The sequence below is a fragment of the Myotis brandtii genome, unplaced genomic scaffold (assembly GCF_000412655.1).
Source record: "Myotis brandtii unplaced genomic scaffold, ASM41265v1 scaffold215, whole genome shotgun sequence".
Classification (NCBI taxonomy): Eukaryota; Metazoa; Chordata; class Mammalia; order Chiroptera; family Vespertilionidae; genus Myotis; species Myotis brandtii.
The window spans coordinates 4,621,602-4,638,931 of NW_005358043.1; the positions used below are offsets into that span (position 1 = coordinate 4,621,602).

General features: G+C 41.4%; 1 protein-coding gene across 1 annotated transcript in view; it reads left to right on the forward strand.

Moving 5' to 3' along the window:
- The first annotated feature begins 907 nt into the window (after nt 1-907).
- The window catches only part of LOC102259804 (LIM zinc-binding domain-containing Nebulette-like), a 159,067-nt gene continuing 142,644 nt past the window's right edge, over nt 908-17,330 (forward strand). The window contains exon 1 of the mRNA XM_014539378.1: nt 908-1,005. Coding sequence (XP_014394864.1) covers nt 950-1,005 — 56 coding nt within the window. The 5' untranslated portion in view covers nt 908-949. The remainder of the gene's footprint in view (nt 1,006-17,330) is intronic.

Sequence of the window (17,330 nt, forward strand, 5' to 3'; positions counted from 1 at the left end):
GCTCCTTACTGCCCCGCACCCTGCCTTCTCCCCCGCCCAGTGCCTCCCGTGCCGGCGACGAGGTGGAGAGGCGAATAGTAATTAATAAGTCAGGGGCGGCCGCTGCCGCAGTGCTTAGGATGATCCCCCGGAGAACCCGAGCTGCGTGCGGCGGGCCGGGCTCCGGGGGGCTCGTCCACCCGGCAGGGGAATTCCAGAGGAAGTGGCTTTAGCCGGGCCCCGCAGCCCTGCCCCAGGCCTCCCCGGGCGCGGATGAGGTTGAACAGCCTGGGAGGCAGACCCCGCCGCTATAGCCTGAGTGCCTGGCGATTGAAACCAGCCGGAGGCGGTGCCTGTGAAGTCTGCGTGTGGTGTCAAAAATGCCTCCTAAGAGCACGCAGCCATCCTGACAGTCATTTCGGACAGAGTCCGCCTTTCCCGAAATAGAGTGGAAACTGGACAGGGATGCGGGGGCGAAGGGTCCTTGCGTAGCCCGCTTCCTGGCTCCGTGGGGTACCCGATGTCCTGTGGACCGATTGTTGATGAGATCCTACAGACACGGGGTGTGGGCACTTTGAACTGGAGTGGTTTTCCTTTTGAAGCCACTTCACAGGCTTCATTCCTCCATTAACCAAGCTCAGAATTCCGTTCTGCCTGCCCGTAGAAGTGCAGCGTGGACAGAGCTGTGGCAGCTCTTCCTTCTCTGTGCATTGTGGTGGGGGTTCATTTAAAAGGCAGTTTTCATAGTTGCTGCTTTATTTTACTTAACTGACAGTAGGCAAACACGTCCACTGTTACCCACCATCATTTTGTTGTAGTATTTTCAAATACAGGTGGGGACTCTGATGCACTAAAAAAATCTCCTTTCTGTACCCATCCTGGGAAGAACTGGCATTGTACTAAATTTTTTAAAAAAAATTCTTTTTTTCAGTATTGGCATAAAGGATGTTTTCATTGTGAAGTCTGCAAGATGGCTCTCAACATGAACAACTACAAAGGCTATGAAAAGAAGCCCTATTGTAATGCGTAAGTATTGTCGAAAAGACATGCCAGGTGTGGCACAGCTTCGGCCCATAGAAGTGAGTGGACCTGCCTGTTCTGAAGAATGGACTCACTGTGCCACCCAGGTGTGGCAGCAGCCAATTACCTGTTTATGCCACATACTCTGGGGCCATGTACTCGGTTGAAGGTCATTGCATTTGTCTTTCTAACGTGCAGGGTAATTTGTGTCTTCAACCAGGTTAGTTTTTGAGGGTCACAGTGCTGCAGCGTTGGGGACATTTGTTAGAAGCTGCAGAACTTACTGCAAATGTGTGGGCTCTGAAGTGCATGTCAGATAGATTTCCATTTTAATCTCTTCAATTTTCATTTTTAACCATATGACGTTGCCATACTGCAATTTTATATCTGAACCTAGCTGCTACAGAAGGAAGTCTAACTCACTTGGTCTTAGCTGAGACCACTCCATAGATCAGGGGTCCTCAAACTTTTTAAACAGGGGGGGCCAGTTCACTGTCCCTCAGACCGTTGGAGGGCCGGACTATAGTTTAAAAAAAAACAACTATGAACAAATTCCTATGCACACTGCACATATCTTATTTTGAAGTAAAAAAACAAAACGGGAACAAATACAATATTTGTATTTGCGTGTGGCCCACGGGCCGTAGTTTGAGGACCCCTGCCATAGATCCTGGCGCTTAAACAGGGAACTAAAGAATTGAGACGTGGGTATTTCCTGCTGGTTAGTAGTAGGTCTGTTGGTGGGGATTATAGAAGGCAAGCTCTTTCTGCAGGCTTTTCTGTAGGTATGCTTCTAGCCTATAATAATAGCAATTAGCTAGCATTTATACAGCGCTTATCATGTGCTAGGCCTTCTTCTAAGCTCTTTATGCATCCTGACTCATTTACTCTTTACAGACCCTATGACTATTATTATCCCTAGTTGACAGACAAAGAAATGGAAAAGCTTGCAGAGGATAAGCCTAAGGAAGTGGCTCAGATCACTTCTAGAGGCTGCAAAGGGTTAAACATTGGCCAGTGCTTCCAAAGGGCTACCCTGCCCCCTCCTCAGGCATGTATTTCTCCACTCCTGTGAGCATCTTCCCACCCAGACTATTTTCAAGTGTGGGCCCTTGGCTCTGATTGTTGAACCTTCTTCCCAGGTCCATGTGAGGCCTGTGGGCCTGGAGGAGGCAGGGGAGCCACCTAGTCTTTTGGCTAGAGTTTTGTCATCAGAGATTAATTCTCCCTATAGTTTTGAAGCAGGTTCATTCAGGTCTCCCGGAGATGGAGGCCTGTGGTTAATTCATGCTTCACTCATGGCAATGTTATCATAGACAGTAAATTTTTGTTAAACAAATGTAATGTATTCATATATCTCTGGTGAGGAACTTAGAAAAACTCTCTTTGTGTTTCCCTCCAGTCCTAGCTTAGTGCTTACATATAGATCAGAAACTTTGAAAACATCAGAAAATGGGGACATTGAATAGAATTTAGGCCTCTCTTGCATAAGGGAAGTCCACAGATATTACCCAAATTTACTGATGTTTACAACCCTACTCTACCATACCTCTTGCTAGGATAATGTGAAGCAAAATGAGATTTCAGTGTCATGGTCTCCTGCTTCTCTTAAAGAGAAGTATAAATGATTGGTTAAAGATCAAAGGCAGGCAGCAGTAACTAGAAGGGAAAGGGCCCCCTCGAACCATAAACAGGATAATGGTTCTTTGGTTAAAGGAAAGTGAACCATTCTTCCTACATGTATTCTAGCTCCCGGCCTGATTCGATCAGGCTTTATGGGCCATGCCAGGATTCTTTATAGCTCCACAGCCTGGAGTTAAACCTGGAGGAATGGGAGGGGAAGAGGAAAGACAGAAGAGAATGAAAAGAAGGGGAGAACAACAAATATATAATGTAAATATTACATTGAATGAGAAAAAGAAAAGTTACAAATAAAAGGACATAAAAAAGAGGTACAACTGAGGTAGAGCCTTTGATTGCATTGGGCCTCTTGAAAATTTAGTGCTTATTGCTTAGTTTCAATTAGGTCCAATGAAAAAGAGTATCAGATTCTGCAGCAAGTCATGGATGGCTGGTTTGCACTCTGACTTCATAGTGAACTAGTGCCCAGAACCTTTGAGATTTTGGACTCCAAACAAAAAGAGACCTCTTTTTGTAGATAGGAAACATCTAGGTATGTTGTTTCAGAGGACTGTTTCATTTTTAATACTTCAGTTATCTGTAAATCAAATGCTTACACATTTTCTCTCTAAAAATTGTCATATAATTCCAGAACTTTGTTATTTGGTTTCGTTTTAATTTTTGGGTAGCATCTCAGACTTTTTTGCTTAATATTGAACCTGGTAGTCTACTTTATTAAATAATTCATCCTTAGTGGCTGGATAAGTAGAGTTGATGGTTTATTAGTTTAATTTAGCTTTAACTTCATGTCATATGTTATCTCCAAAGAACGGAGCCTGCCTAAGTTGTAGGTTCTGTCTGTTGTGAAGGTCCCTGGCTACAAGGCCCCTGTTCTCACCCCTTCATTTTTCCAAGCGCACAGATTGCCATGCAAACTTGCTGGTCAGAGCGGCTTCCCCTCTGGGGATCCTGATGCCTCGCTCTAATTCAGGTGGTGTGTGTCAATCAGCTGTTCCCTATGGTCTTGGCCAGAAGGGCTGCCGTGATTTCTCTGGGTTAGTGGTGGAAAATTGATTCTCTGAAGCATACTGCTACTGAAAATGAAACATTCTATGGCCATGTAAAGCAGTGTTTTATCTGTACCTAGTTTGGTTCAGGCCTCAATATACAATAAGTGAAAATGACTATTCTCTTTCCCCTAAAACGTTATAGTGTGAAAATTTTCATGTACACAAAATGGTTGGAAGAATGGTACAATGAACATCTGTATACTCTCCACTGAGATTCAACTATTATTAACATTTTGCCATATTTGTTTCCTATACATATCTATATATATGTACAAGTACTTTTTATTTATTATTTTTAGTACTTTGAAAAATTGTTGGTTCATTTGTCAGTTTCATGCATCAGTGAGTTTCAGTCATCCAGATATGGCAGTCCTAAAAATTCATTATGCATGCACTAAGAATAAGGGTATTTTCTTAAAGAAGCACAGAACCATTATCACACCTCAGAAAATTAACAAAAATTTCATAATATCTAATATTCTGTTTATGTTCACATTTTCCCCATTGTCCTAAGAATGTCTTTTATAGTTGTTTTTTTCTTAACAACCAGAATCCAATCAAGGTTCATACTTTACCTTTAGTTGTTATGAAAATGACAACTTTTCTTGATGATTGAATATTGAATATTCTCTAATTTCTGCCTTCATTTCCATTGATTTAGATAACCTCTCAGAGTTTTCAGAAAGAGGATTTACATAGCATTTCTTATGAAAATAGCATATATATTTAGCTAAAGAACCTTTAAAATAAATATTAAGACTATGCTTAAAAATTTAAAAGCATAAGCATAGACATTTAAGATTATGTTAAGAAAACACAAAGGCTTTTTGTTTTAATTGATACCTGAGGGCATTTAAAAAAATGGAGTGAAGTAGTGAGTATTTTCTTCAGTTTAAATGTGTTGCTTATTTATATTCTCATGTGTTTAGAGAAGAAACAAGTTTGCCGTTTGATTTCTGCAAAGGAGAACATGTATAAAATATAATTTACATAATATTTAAATTTTGATCTTTTGATAGAATGATCAAAGCATAGTACACGCTGGATGTAATGTTGGGCATAATGCACATTTAGTTCCCAGTGCAGCAGTGCACACTATTAAAATATTTAAAACAAACTAGGCTCCTTGAGTACGTGCCATGTTTTCATAAGTCTTTATGTTTCATGAGCAGGCGATGGATTCTTTAGCATACTCAGGATTTTTTTCATCATGGTACTTGCAAAGAAAAGAAGACTCGGCAATATTTTTATTGCTGAGGTGCTGAGAAAATAACACCAGATGATTAGACAAAACACATTGCTCACATTTGTATGTGAACCTATATGCCAAGTTAAACTATGAAAGTTTTGCTACCCAACAAGCCACACAGTGAATGTAAACTCCAAGGCCATTTGTAAAATAAATTATTTAATTTCTCATGTGTAAAAGTCAAAATTACATTTATTGTGTGTTTGTGAAAAATATACCAGTCCTTAAAATTTTCTGAGAAATATTACCACTTAGAGGTAACAGTGCCAATGACTGGCCAGTTAATGTACTGTCACCAAAGGTCCCCTTATTTTAGGTCATGGGTGGGACCAGTTAATGATGGCACTTATTTAGTAGGACCTTGCCAATAATTTCCCCAAGTCATCGCTTTTGTGGAAAGGTTTTGGGGCTGAAATTTTGTCCTGACGTGCCCTCTCTGATATACCTTGTATTTTGTAAGTGTATCTTTACTTATGGGGCTGAAAGAACACAAATATCTGTGCTAAATATGTTTAGTCATCCTTCCAAGTAAGATTCCCTCTCAACCAAGTAGTTGGACTTACTCTAATTATGGAAGGCTTTACAAATAAAACAGTGGGAGCTGTGCATCGTGTTTACTTTCGCTCTGCCTGTGTTAGTGTTTCATCTGGTGAATATTTATTGACTATTGACAGCTTGGAAGATGCTGAGCTAGATGCTCTCACTAGGAGCCGCCCAGAACGGTCAGTGCAGTTCAGCCAGCCTGTCTTGAGGGTGCTTAGGCCAGCGCTCCACTAGCTCTCACTTACCTTTTCTCTGCTGGTCACTCCTTGTTAGTGCCTTTGCTAAGGATTACGAAGGAAATTAAATTTAAGCCTGAGAATTTTCCACCACATATTTCCCTTGTCTCTGTTTAGGCCTCCCAAGCCTGGTTTTATAACACTCCAAGGATTTGAGTTATCTCAAGGGGACTTATGAAATTCTTGCTATTATGTTAGCTTTAATTACTTAAGAACTTCTCATGAAAGGCCCTACAGTGCAGTTGGAGTTTTGAAGAAACACAGAACTGGATTTAAATACTGGCTTCTTCATGTCTTACTGAGCAAGTTTCCTGATTGCTAAGCTTCATTTGTAAAATGGGAATTGTAATGCTTACCCACAAGGCTGTGTGGGGACTGATAGGACAGTATGAGTCAAGCAAGGTTCCAGGCCAGTTTCTGGCACACAGCAGACCTTCTCAGTATACAGCCGTGCCCTCATTTCCTCAGTGGTACTTTTTCAAGGGAAAGGAGGGTGGAAGGGAGGAGAGGAAGTATATCAGAGAAATGATAGTCACACCTACTAAAACAGTGGTTCTCAACCTTCCTAATGCCGCGACCCTTTAATACCGTTCCTCACGTTGTGGTGACCCCCAACCATAAAATTATTTTTGTTGCTACTTCATAACTGTAATTTTGCTACTGTTATGAATCGTAATGTAAATATCTGATATGCAGGATGTATTTTCATGGTTACAAATTGAACATAATTAAAGCATAGTGATTAATCACAGAAACAATATGTAATTATATATGTGTTTTCCGATGGTCTTAGGCAACCCCTGTGAAAGGGTCGTTCGACCCCCAAAGGGGTCGTGACCCACAGGTTGGCGACCCACAGGTTGAGAACCGCTGTACTAAAAGGTTAATGCCAATGTTTTTAAGCTGTGGGTTGTCACCCATTATTAGAGGGTTGTTTCCAGAACTGAAAGAGAGGGCGAGAAGGAGAGAGGAGAGGAAAAGAGAGAGAGGGAGGGAGGGAGATATAGGTAGATAGATAGGTGTATAGAGAATATCAGGGTACATTTGAGCAGTGAAGAGAGCCTTGTTTTGGCAAACGTTTTTTCTTTTAGTCGTATGTGTAAATGTGTACTGGATCATGGTGTAAAAAGCTGGAGAAACACTAGTTGGCTCCATCTTCTTCACGCCCCACTGAAGGTTGATGGTAAGTACAGTGCTGTGTGTAGTCAGTTCATGAGTGCAGATAGCCACTGCTTTCACACTGTCTGGGCCAACCTCACCCTACTCCACAGCCAGTCATCCTTTAGGACTCAGCTCAGCCACCAGAACTCTCACCATCCTGTACAGGAGCCACATGTTTTTCTGGCTGTGTCCCTTCTCTCTCGAAGTGGCTCTGAGGGTCCCTGTATTGCCCACCCCAGTATCCCCAGAGCCTGGCACTTAGGTTCAGTAGAGATGAGCTGCATCAGTGAGTGTGAAAGTTGTGCTCCATCTCAGAGTGTGGTCACTCCTTGTCCCCCAGTTCAGAGTGCTCGCCAGCCTAGTTTCTTGTGGGGAGGTAGACAGAGGGGTGACCTGGAGAAGCTGGCTGGACAGTAGGTGTTGAGAGCCTGAATAGTGGTCTGGTGGCTGGGTTTTGCCGAGTCTGCACACCCAGGGGTAAAGTCTCCCCATTGACAAGAGAGGCTCACTTTTGCCAACCCATCGTGAACGTGGCGGAATTTCCTCTCCCTGCTTTCAGGCTCAGTTTCAAAGTATGATATCTCTCGAAAAGATTACTTATTTTCTCATCTATTTTCTTCTGAGTTTAATTATAATCTGTAAAGTAGGACAATAATTTCTACCCAACAGGAACTTTATAGAAATTCAATGGGGAAAAATTTGTAAGCCTTAGCACATCAAATGACACCTATTAGGTACCCAAATGTTAGTCCCCTCTTTTAAAGTAAATTGAAAGTTGTTGCCTCATATTTCCCCCTTAAAGAGAGGATAAAATGTCACATTGTTAAAAGTAACCCTGAGTTACTATGGAAGAATATTGTGGTATGTAGAAGTTTTAGTTAGTATCAGTTATAATATGTCTGGCTTAACTTTTTAGTTACATGTCACACAGAAAAAAATTAGACCTTTTGCTTCTTTTGACATAGATGGGAGGATGATGACAGTTTTGTTGGTGGTAAAATTGGATGGTTGAAAGTAAGGAAGGAGACACTTCATTTGAACAAAACAAAAAAGGTTCTAGTGTATATATATTTATATATGCAAAATAATTTGATTCTCAGTTACCTTACTGAATCATTGATGATATCTAATGAATTTTGGTATTTTTTGAAATCATAGTAGGAGACCATATTTACAAATCACATACTGAGTTCTGTCACATTGGAAAATGTTTAGGAAAGGTGTCTTCAATGCGTAGTTTCCCTCTGTAATGACGTATCTATTATGGAATGATGTCAGATTAGAGAAGATTTGGAGATGAAACACAGCAAATATCTCCTGCACCACAGTGAAATGCAAGGTTAATACAAGATATAGATGTGGGCGCTTAAAGGGATATTGATTATGTGTCAGGGGCTTGTGTAAGAGAGCATTTCAGTATGTCTTCTTTAAACGTTTTCAGATGAGTGCTTTACAAAGGATGGTGGTTCTGGGGAATGTCAGGAGTGAGAGGGAAGCAGACACATCCACACCTGACACCTTTGTCCTCCAGAGCCCTGGCCCCTCACAGCTCCGTCTCTAGGGGAACAGAAAGTCAATTTTTTTCCTCTGTACTTCTATAGTTAGGGTTACTAACAAGACCTAAGCTTTTAGCAGAGTGAGAAGTGGTATCCAGAATAATATTTATGAGCTGAGTACCCAGAACATTTAAAGGACTTAGTAAAAGGATTATTATTGATTCTACAGGTCTGCTTATTAATAAAACTGTTCTTCAGCCTCTTCCATCAAACCCAGATATGGGGCACAGGCCGAACCAGCAGACAGGAAGTTGTGAGAAGGACCAGGTTTGAAGGGCAAGGATTGTTAGTTCCAACACTGGAAACCCAGTATTAATTTTATCTCTAGTCTTAGTGGAGTCCTTTGTGTTCAACTCTTGTTTACTTTCCCACATTCTCTGTTGATCCATTCCCAGTGAATTCTAGGAGGAGCTAGAAAAAAAAAACTAGTGGGATGTGTGTGTTTTTGACTAGCATGAGATCGATAAGTCGACTGGTGGTCTGCCATACTTGCGCCTGAGCTCAGCAGTCTAAAAGCCACTTAGACAGAAAATCCTTGATCAGCTTCCCTGCTGCTCATTACCCATCAAGGGCAGGTGCAAGTCAAGCACAGAGAGCGTGGAGAAATGGGATGGCCAGAGGTCTGGGGTGTGGAGTTTGAGGCTTGTCTGCTGGTATTGGATTTGGTCTTCTTTATTTTATTTTAATCTGTAACCTTGTGGTGTATGGGCTTGACGCTTCAAGCCCCTTGGCCAGGACTGAATGTGGTCTTTAAATGTTACTTCATTATCTGTTAGTTGGTCAAGAGTGTGAAGGCCACCAAATTCAGGCAGGAGCGTCAAGAATAGTGCAGTGAATGCATACACCAGCACAGAAAGGTATAGCAGACTCAGATGTATATTGATGGTGTTTGGATGTCTGTGCCATCCTCTCCTGGCTACTCTTTCCATCATCCACCCCAGCTCCGGGCCTCATGCATCTCTGTCATCTTCTACATCTCCCTCCCCTATATCCCCATCCCCACATATTCATTTCCTCTGTCCTTGCCCTTGTTCAGGCTCTCTTATCATATTTGGCTAGTGATCTGACTGGTCTTCCTATTCTAGTCTTCTCTTTTTGAATGCTTCTCATGCCACCACAGTTATCTTTCGAAATCACGGTTCTGGTCACATTACTCTCTTGAACAAATACCTCTGATGGTTCCCAGGGCCTACAAAAAATTAGGTTTCTGACAGAACCTAAGGCCTTTCACAATCTGCCTTCCTCTCCCACTCCTGTCTGTGCCTCTCCTCTTCAGCCACTGGACTGCTGGCTCTGATCCTTCGTCAGGCTTTTTAACCCAAGTCTTATAATCTTCACCTATAAAATGGGCATAATAATAATAGACGACTTCATCAGATTAAGAATTCATTCAGGTAAGTTTAGCAGAGTTTCAGGCACATAGGAAGGAGTTAATAAACATGAGATATAATTCTTGTTCTTGTTAAACTTGACACAGTAATTTGACCCTTTACTCACACTGCTCTTCTGCCTCCTGCCCTTCCCACTTTTAAAGTTACGTTTATCTTTAAGGAACAGCTTTGACAGCCTTAGTGAAGCTATGCTGAATCTCGCATTGCTGCACTCTCTCTTCCTGTGCTCTCATTATGGTTTTTACACCTCAGTGACATCACTTATCAAAAAGCCCACCTTGGGCTGCACCTACCGTTGAGGCAGTTTCTTGCTGAGACTGGACAGTGGTAGCTCTTTGCCTGGGGTTGGAGGTGGGGTGGGGGTGGGGAGGTCCAGTCAGCTGCAAGAGCTTTGCTTCTTAAATGGATTATTTCTGTCTTGGGTTTAAGGAATTGAGAATGGGGGTTGCCAATGCAATTCCAACACTGGCCACCTGGAATTAGCGTCAACTCCACAAATTAAGGGTGTAATCCTATCAAGACAGCCCTCACTTTAGATGCCAGACACAAATTCAGGCGTCCCCAGACCAACCACACTTCTGACCAACTGGTTACAAATGTGGGGTTTCCACTACCCATTCAGACTTGATAAATTAGCTAGAATAACTCACAGAACTTAGGGAAGTACTATACTTAAGATTATTGTCTTATTATAAAGGATACAAATCAGGGCCACTCAAGTGAGGAGACACATAAGGCATGGTCTGGGAAGGGCCTGGACATAGTGTTTCCCTACCCTGGCCCCATGGAATCAGGCAGGATGTGTTTCTCTACACATTGATGTAGAATCTCTACTGAGATTTCGTGTCCAGTGTTTTTATTGGGGTTTCATTACACAGGCATGATGACTCATTAGCCATGTGTATTCAATCTCCAGCCCTTCACCCCCACCCCCATTCCCTCCCTGCAAAAGGTCCATGGATATCACCCAAAGCCCCAACCCTCTACTCACATGATTTGTGGAATGGCCAGCCCCATCCTGAGCCATCTTGTTAGCATTACTCAAGTAGAGGCCAAGGGGCTCATGAATGACAAAGGTATTTCCAATTACTTGGGAAATTCCAACTATTTAGAGCATGTTCCAGGAACCAGGGACAAATGCTAGTCAAATTCATTATTATACAACAGGTGTGTTTCTCACTGTCGTCATCATGTGTACAGTTTGAACTGTTGACACATGAGTCTTCGTATCTCCTTATGACAAAAATGATGATCTAAAATCTACCAGACCTAGTTGGTCAATCAATAGAAGTTGGGCATGGCATTTGAACAGTTTGCTGCCTGCACGTAAGAGGTGGGTAGGAGGACCTATTTGTGGAAGGACCCTGGATATAACTCTGTAGATTTAATTTTTATAAATAAGCAAGTCTTTCCTATTAACAAATTGTATTCTTGAGGGTAGAAATGGTCCCTATTGCCTTTGTATCCTCCAGCACCTGCTGTGTGTTCAGTAAATGTCCCCTGGACGGAGCACGTTGCCCAGCTAGCTTTGTGGGGGCACAGTGAGCTCCGTTGGCCGTCTGAGCGAACCGCTCAGCCTGAGGCATCCTTATCTGAGAGCAGACTCAACAAGAAGAACAGACTTGTCTTTCCCTGAGGATCCGTGTGGGATCCTGGCTGGTGCTGGCTGTCCTGGGACTGATAATACTCATGAACAATAGCTACTACTTCCTCTGTTTAGATGAAATATTGACATTTATAGCTAGATTATTGGTCACAGACATGCCCCTGGATAAAGGATGACAAGAATAATGGGGTCCACAAAGGCAGTTTGTAAAAATCACTTTGTTACAATGATGTTTATCAAAGTCTTAGGAGTAAATCCTATGTTTAAGACATCATGCCATGTGCACATTCACTAGCATAGCCATATATTTCTTTTTTACTGGAAAGAAGTATGCTTTATTTATTTCCTGGAGATAAGTTCGTTTTATTTATGTCCTGAATTTGATTTTCTTGGGTGATTTTCTTCAGTGCCCTTGTCTTTCTCCCCAACTTCCAGGACTTCAGAAACAACTCGGCAGAGTGAGCGTTTCTCCTCTGCCCTGCTCCTGTCCGACCCCCTCCGTCACCCGCTTCCTCTTCCACTCCCCAGGTCTTTTCTTTTGCCATCGACATAGTTCTTTGATTTTCTTAAAATGAAGTGGAATTCTATTTTAAAATTTCTAGATGCTTAAGGCACATGATAATTAAGCGTTATTCCTGTCAGGAATAGAAACACTATATCAGAACAGTTCTTTCTCAGAGGCTGCTGAAGAAGAAAACTCTTGTGTAGAGGGTTTGCCCCTGTTTTTTTTTTTTTTTTATTGGTAGTTACGTAACATCAGGTTTAATTGGCCAGGAGTCAGGAATGGTTTATTTGTGTGTCTCCTGTGTCATGTACACCTGAGGAGCTGTGTGGTTAGGAAAGCACCTATGATTTGTGCACAGGGGCAGCTGCCCAGGAAGTGTCCTGCAGAGTGGCAGTTTGACAGATGTTGAAAGCAAAGCATATTGTTTTTTTTTCTTTGTACAGTGATGGGTATATATAACACACACTGAATAAACACGTGTGGATTGATTTTAAAAGAACATTATTTTTTAGAGAGAGTGGGAGGGGGAGAGACAGGGAGAGAGAAACATCGACATGAGCGAGACACGCCGATTGGTTGCCTCCCACACACGCCCTGACCAGAGTCAGACATCCAGCCTGCAACCGGCATCGAACTCTGTGACCCTTCAATCTGCAGGCCCATGCTCTATCCACTGAGCCAGACCGGCTAGGCCCTAGGGCAACAACACTTATTCTGAGTGAGACACAGCAGTCCTTTATTGGCTAGCAAGCCTCCTACTCTGGCATCTTTCCCTGGTGTATACTTTCTCTGGTAGGTCAGGAGAGTTTGCTTCTCAGGACTTAAAAATTAATTCCCTAGCAGGAGAAAATAGGTGGTAACATGAAAGAAGTGCCTGAATGGAGGAAGGAATAAGTAATCCTCAGCAGAGACCAACAGGGGAATGTTCATGATCTCACGCATCTGCACCAAGGTCTAGACACTGAAAAAGGTTCGTAAGATCCAGAAATATCGCCAGTGTGTGGTGGAGACAGGCTGAGAACTAAATTCTGGCAGTAGAGGGGCTTGCCATGCTAAAAGAAAAGAGAACATGTCTAATAGGTGGGTCCGTGTGTAGGAAGAAGGAAACTTGAAGCTGAAAACATGATGGAGGAGAACATTTGGGTGAGAATGAAATGGAGGAGAAACAGAAGTGGCACCACTGCAGGGCAGACTGAGCGGTTCATGCAGATAGAAAACACAATTGAAGAATCTCAATGTGCTTACACTTTGGCACAGAGGCTTTGGTATGGGGAGGCTTTGCCGAGATAGCTGCTGAAGGTGTAAAACAGGGTATCAGGTGATTTTTTTTTTTTGCTTTGCTTTTGTTTATAGTATTACTGTTTCCAAGCTTCTTTGGACTTCATGTGGAAAATAAGGAAGGGTTGGGTAGTGATGTAGTAGTTGTAAAGACTTTCAATAGGTGGTCGATGTTATCTTGAAGTTCATCAGAGTGAAAAAGGAATAAACAACAGACCTTAAGAAAGCCTATTAAAAGTGTATGAGACTTATTTTGTTTAGCCTGATACTCTCAAGGTTCATCCATGTTGTTGCAACTGGCAGTATTTCATCTTTTCTTATGCCTGCATAGTAGTCCATTGTGTGTATGTACCACATCTTCTTTATCCCATCATCTATCAAAGGACACTCAGGTTGTTTCTATGTCTCACCTACTGTGAATAATACTAAGGTGAACATAGGTACAGATGTCTAGATGAATAAATATTTTCAAATACCAAGAAGAGTGATGTGGGATATAAAACAGAAAGCAACAAACAAACAAACAAACAAACAAAATAAACAAATTCATAGACACGGACAACAGTATGGTGATGACCAGAGGAGAAGGAGGGTTGGGGGAACATTAACGAGGGTAAAGGGGGTCCAATATATGGTGATGGACGGAGACCAGACTTGGGGTGGTGAACACACAATGCAATACATGGATGATGTATTATGGAGTTGCATACTTGAAACCGATATAATGTTACTAATATTAACACAGTGAATGTAATAATAAAAATGAATGTGTAAGAAGCGAGAGGGGTTATGCGTGTTCAGGGAGCCTTAGGTCATGAGAAACTGTGAGGCAAGAGTTTGATTCCCCTTTCACACCTGGTGACTAGAATGGTCCTAGGCTCACAGTTGGCCTTGAGTAAAGATTTACTGAATCAACAAAAGAAAGAATAAAGAAAAGCTGCCTCCGTGAGATAGAAGACTTTGATAAAATTCTGATAAAAAATGTGCACATTATTTCAGTTTGAGAGAAAAGGGGGAATGCTTCTTAAAACTAGACCGAAAAACAAAAAGCAACATAGGACATTGCTGGAGCTCTCCCAGCTCCTGTTAGTACAACACAAGTTAAAAGGTGCAAACTGAGAATTCAAAAATGCTCAGACAGGAAGAACAGGGCCAGGGAGGCTAACAGCCAGTGTGAGCAATGGCTTGTGAAAAACTCTAAAGACAAAGCAATGAGAAAAAAGGAGAACAGTGGTTTGGGGGAGATGCTATGATAATAAAAGATGACAAAGGAAAAAGAAGCAGTTATTAAATTCCTATTTAGCTTTCATTCTTTCAACCAGGAAGAAAATAGTTAAAACTAGAAAAGATCCATGAACGTTATTAAGAAATTAAAGAGCCAATAGTAAGAAGACATCAAGCCATTCTTCATGGAAATAAAAGAAATTTGAATCTCTAGGTCCAGATGAATGGCATTTCAGGGACCTGAGAACCTGAAATCATGGAGTCATGGTCCTTAACAAGGGGAGAAGATGTGGTGGGAGAGTTCAGAGAATGGATTTAGGTGCTCAGCCGGGTTAGTGACTTCACCTTGCTGGGCCTCAGTCCCCCCATCTGTAAAATGGTGATGTACTGTAGTGTCAGCTCGCCCATCTATAACATGAGAGGGCTGGGTCTCAGCTGATGAGAATGATAATACTTACTACCTCTTCTGATTACTATAAGGCAGGGGTGGGGAACGTCCAGCCTGTGGGCCTGTATAAGACCCTTGAAATCATTTCATCTGGCCCTGCCAAGGCATTAGGGTGAGTTAATTAAATGTTTGACCAAATATAGCAGGCTAATTTTTAAAAATACATATTTTTATTGATTTCAGAGAGGAAGGGAGAGGGAGAAAGAGATAGAAACATCAATGATGAGAGAGAATCATTGATTGGCTGCCTCCTACAACAGGCTAATTTTTAAGTTGATAATTTTGTATGGCCCGAAAATGATGTTATAAATATCCAAATGGCCCTTGGCAGAAAAAAGGTTCCCCACCCCTGCTATAAGGAATAAATCAGATAATCTATGTAAACAGTTGTCACAGAGTCAATACCATAGTTATACTCTTTCTTGTCTATTCTCTTTAAGAAATTATTTGCAAAAGAGAGCTTTGAGAGTTTTGGGAATGGGAAAATATTCCATGTTTTAGAAAGGGAAAAAGAGACATATTGTAGAATTACAACCTAATAAATTTGACATTAATTTCTGGCAAAATTCTCCTGTGGATAAATACAGAGTTGGTTTGTGTGGACTTCAAAATAAAAAGTCCTCATAGCTTCCTGCCGTACAAAGTACCACAGATTGGGTGGCTTAAACAACAGAAATTTATTGTCTCACAGTTCTGGAGGCTGGAGATCCAAAATCAAGGTGTCTGCAGGATTGATTTCTTCTGAGGGCTGTGAGGGAGGGATCTGTTCCAGGCCTCTCCCCTTGGCTTGTAGATGGCCATCTTTTCCCATTCTCTTCACATTATTTTCCCTCTCTGTGTCTTTTTGGGACCAACTTTTCCCCTTTTATAAGGACAATAGTCATAAGGATTACGGCTCATCCTAATGACCTCATTTTAACTTGATTTCCTCTGTAAAGATCCTGTCTCCACATAAGGTCACATTCTCAGGTACTGAGATTTAGGACTTGAATATATCTTTTTGAGGGGGACACAATTCAACCCATAACAGGTTCACTAACAAAAGTCAAGCAAAGCAAAAGTAGCCTTATTTTTGATGGTATAGAGAAGGGAAATATAAAGAGTGAACTGTGAATTTTTAGGAAAAGGTATTCAATACTATTGCTTTTCATAAATAAAATTTATGGTGAGTTGTTCCTCCTCTCTCTCTCCAACAGGCATTTAGTTTAATCCACATTTGAATTACACATTGGCCATAGTATCTGTTTCTTCATTTGATGGATGTATTATCAAGACCCCACTGTTATTCTCAAAGTATAATAACCTTCTTCTCTTCCACCCAGGACCTTTACTTTGTGACATTATATGCAATGTAAGCTTGTGAAACAATTATGAAATTGTTCCCTGATGGATTGTTCCTGCTCATAGGAGAATGGTATTAAAATATTTATAGGGACCTGAATTTCAGTTTCTAATGGAAAAGGCCAGACAAAATATGGTTTACAATTTCATAGAAAATGATGCAGTTCTTACCACTTTATTTTCAAAAGGGAGGGGACATCTCATGATTGTGATCTCACTTGTAGCTCAACTGAAAGACTCTGCTATGGAAATTTATAATCATAATATTTCTATAATTTAGGATTTACATTTCAATTTCAGAATTTAATTATTAATTTTATTATGAAACTCCCTCAGATGGCTTCACTTTCTTAAAACTTCTTTTGTTATTTTATTAAGTAATGAAGAATCGTATCTGTGTTTCAGGAGGCAGTTGAGTAGACTTACTTTGGTCACCCTGGCATTTAAGTGTAAGTGTTGCGCTCCTACAACCAGTGAGCACATGCGCGTAGCTCAGGTGGATCCTGTGATAAGGCTTGTGTTGGTCCTGGTTTGTGCTTAGTAGACAGGCTCCCTGGTTAGCCTATTCTCCCCGGTGAACTTTATTGCTAGATAGAAATCTTATCCACCCATTGAGTTCATGTATATTTTGAAAAACAAAACAAAACAGTGTTCTTCCTCCAATTTCACCCTCTGACTTTGAAAACAAATCCCAAACACACTCCTTTTTTTTTCATCCTCATAATCAGATTTTAACTTTCAATGCCTCCCCAACCCTGTTGATGTTTTTATCTTGAATTAATTTTTTGGTCACTTTTTGTACATTTATACATGGCTGCATTTTGCATGGTGCTTTCAACCACAAGATGCCAAACAGAAAGCTCTTTGGGCCTTTAAAAAAGGACCAAGCTACTTCTCCCCAATTACACAACTGTAATTCCTCCTTCCCCAAATTATTGAATGTTTCTATAATTTTTTTGCCCCTTGTGCTCTGGCCGGTGTGGCTAAATGGTTACAGCGCCACTGGTTCGATTCCTGTCCCAGTCAGGGCGTGTGTGGGAGGCAGCCAACTGATGTCAATCTCTCTCTCTCCCTCCCTCCCTCCCTCCTTTCCACTCTCTCTC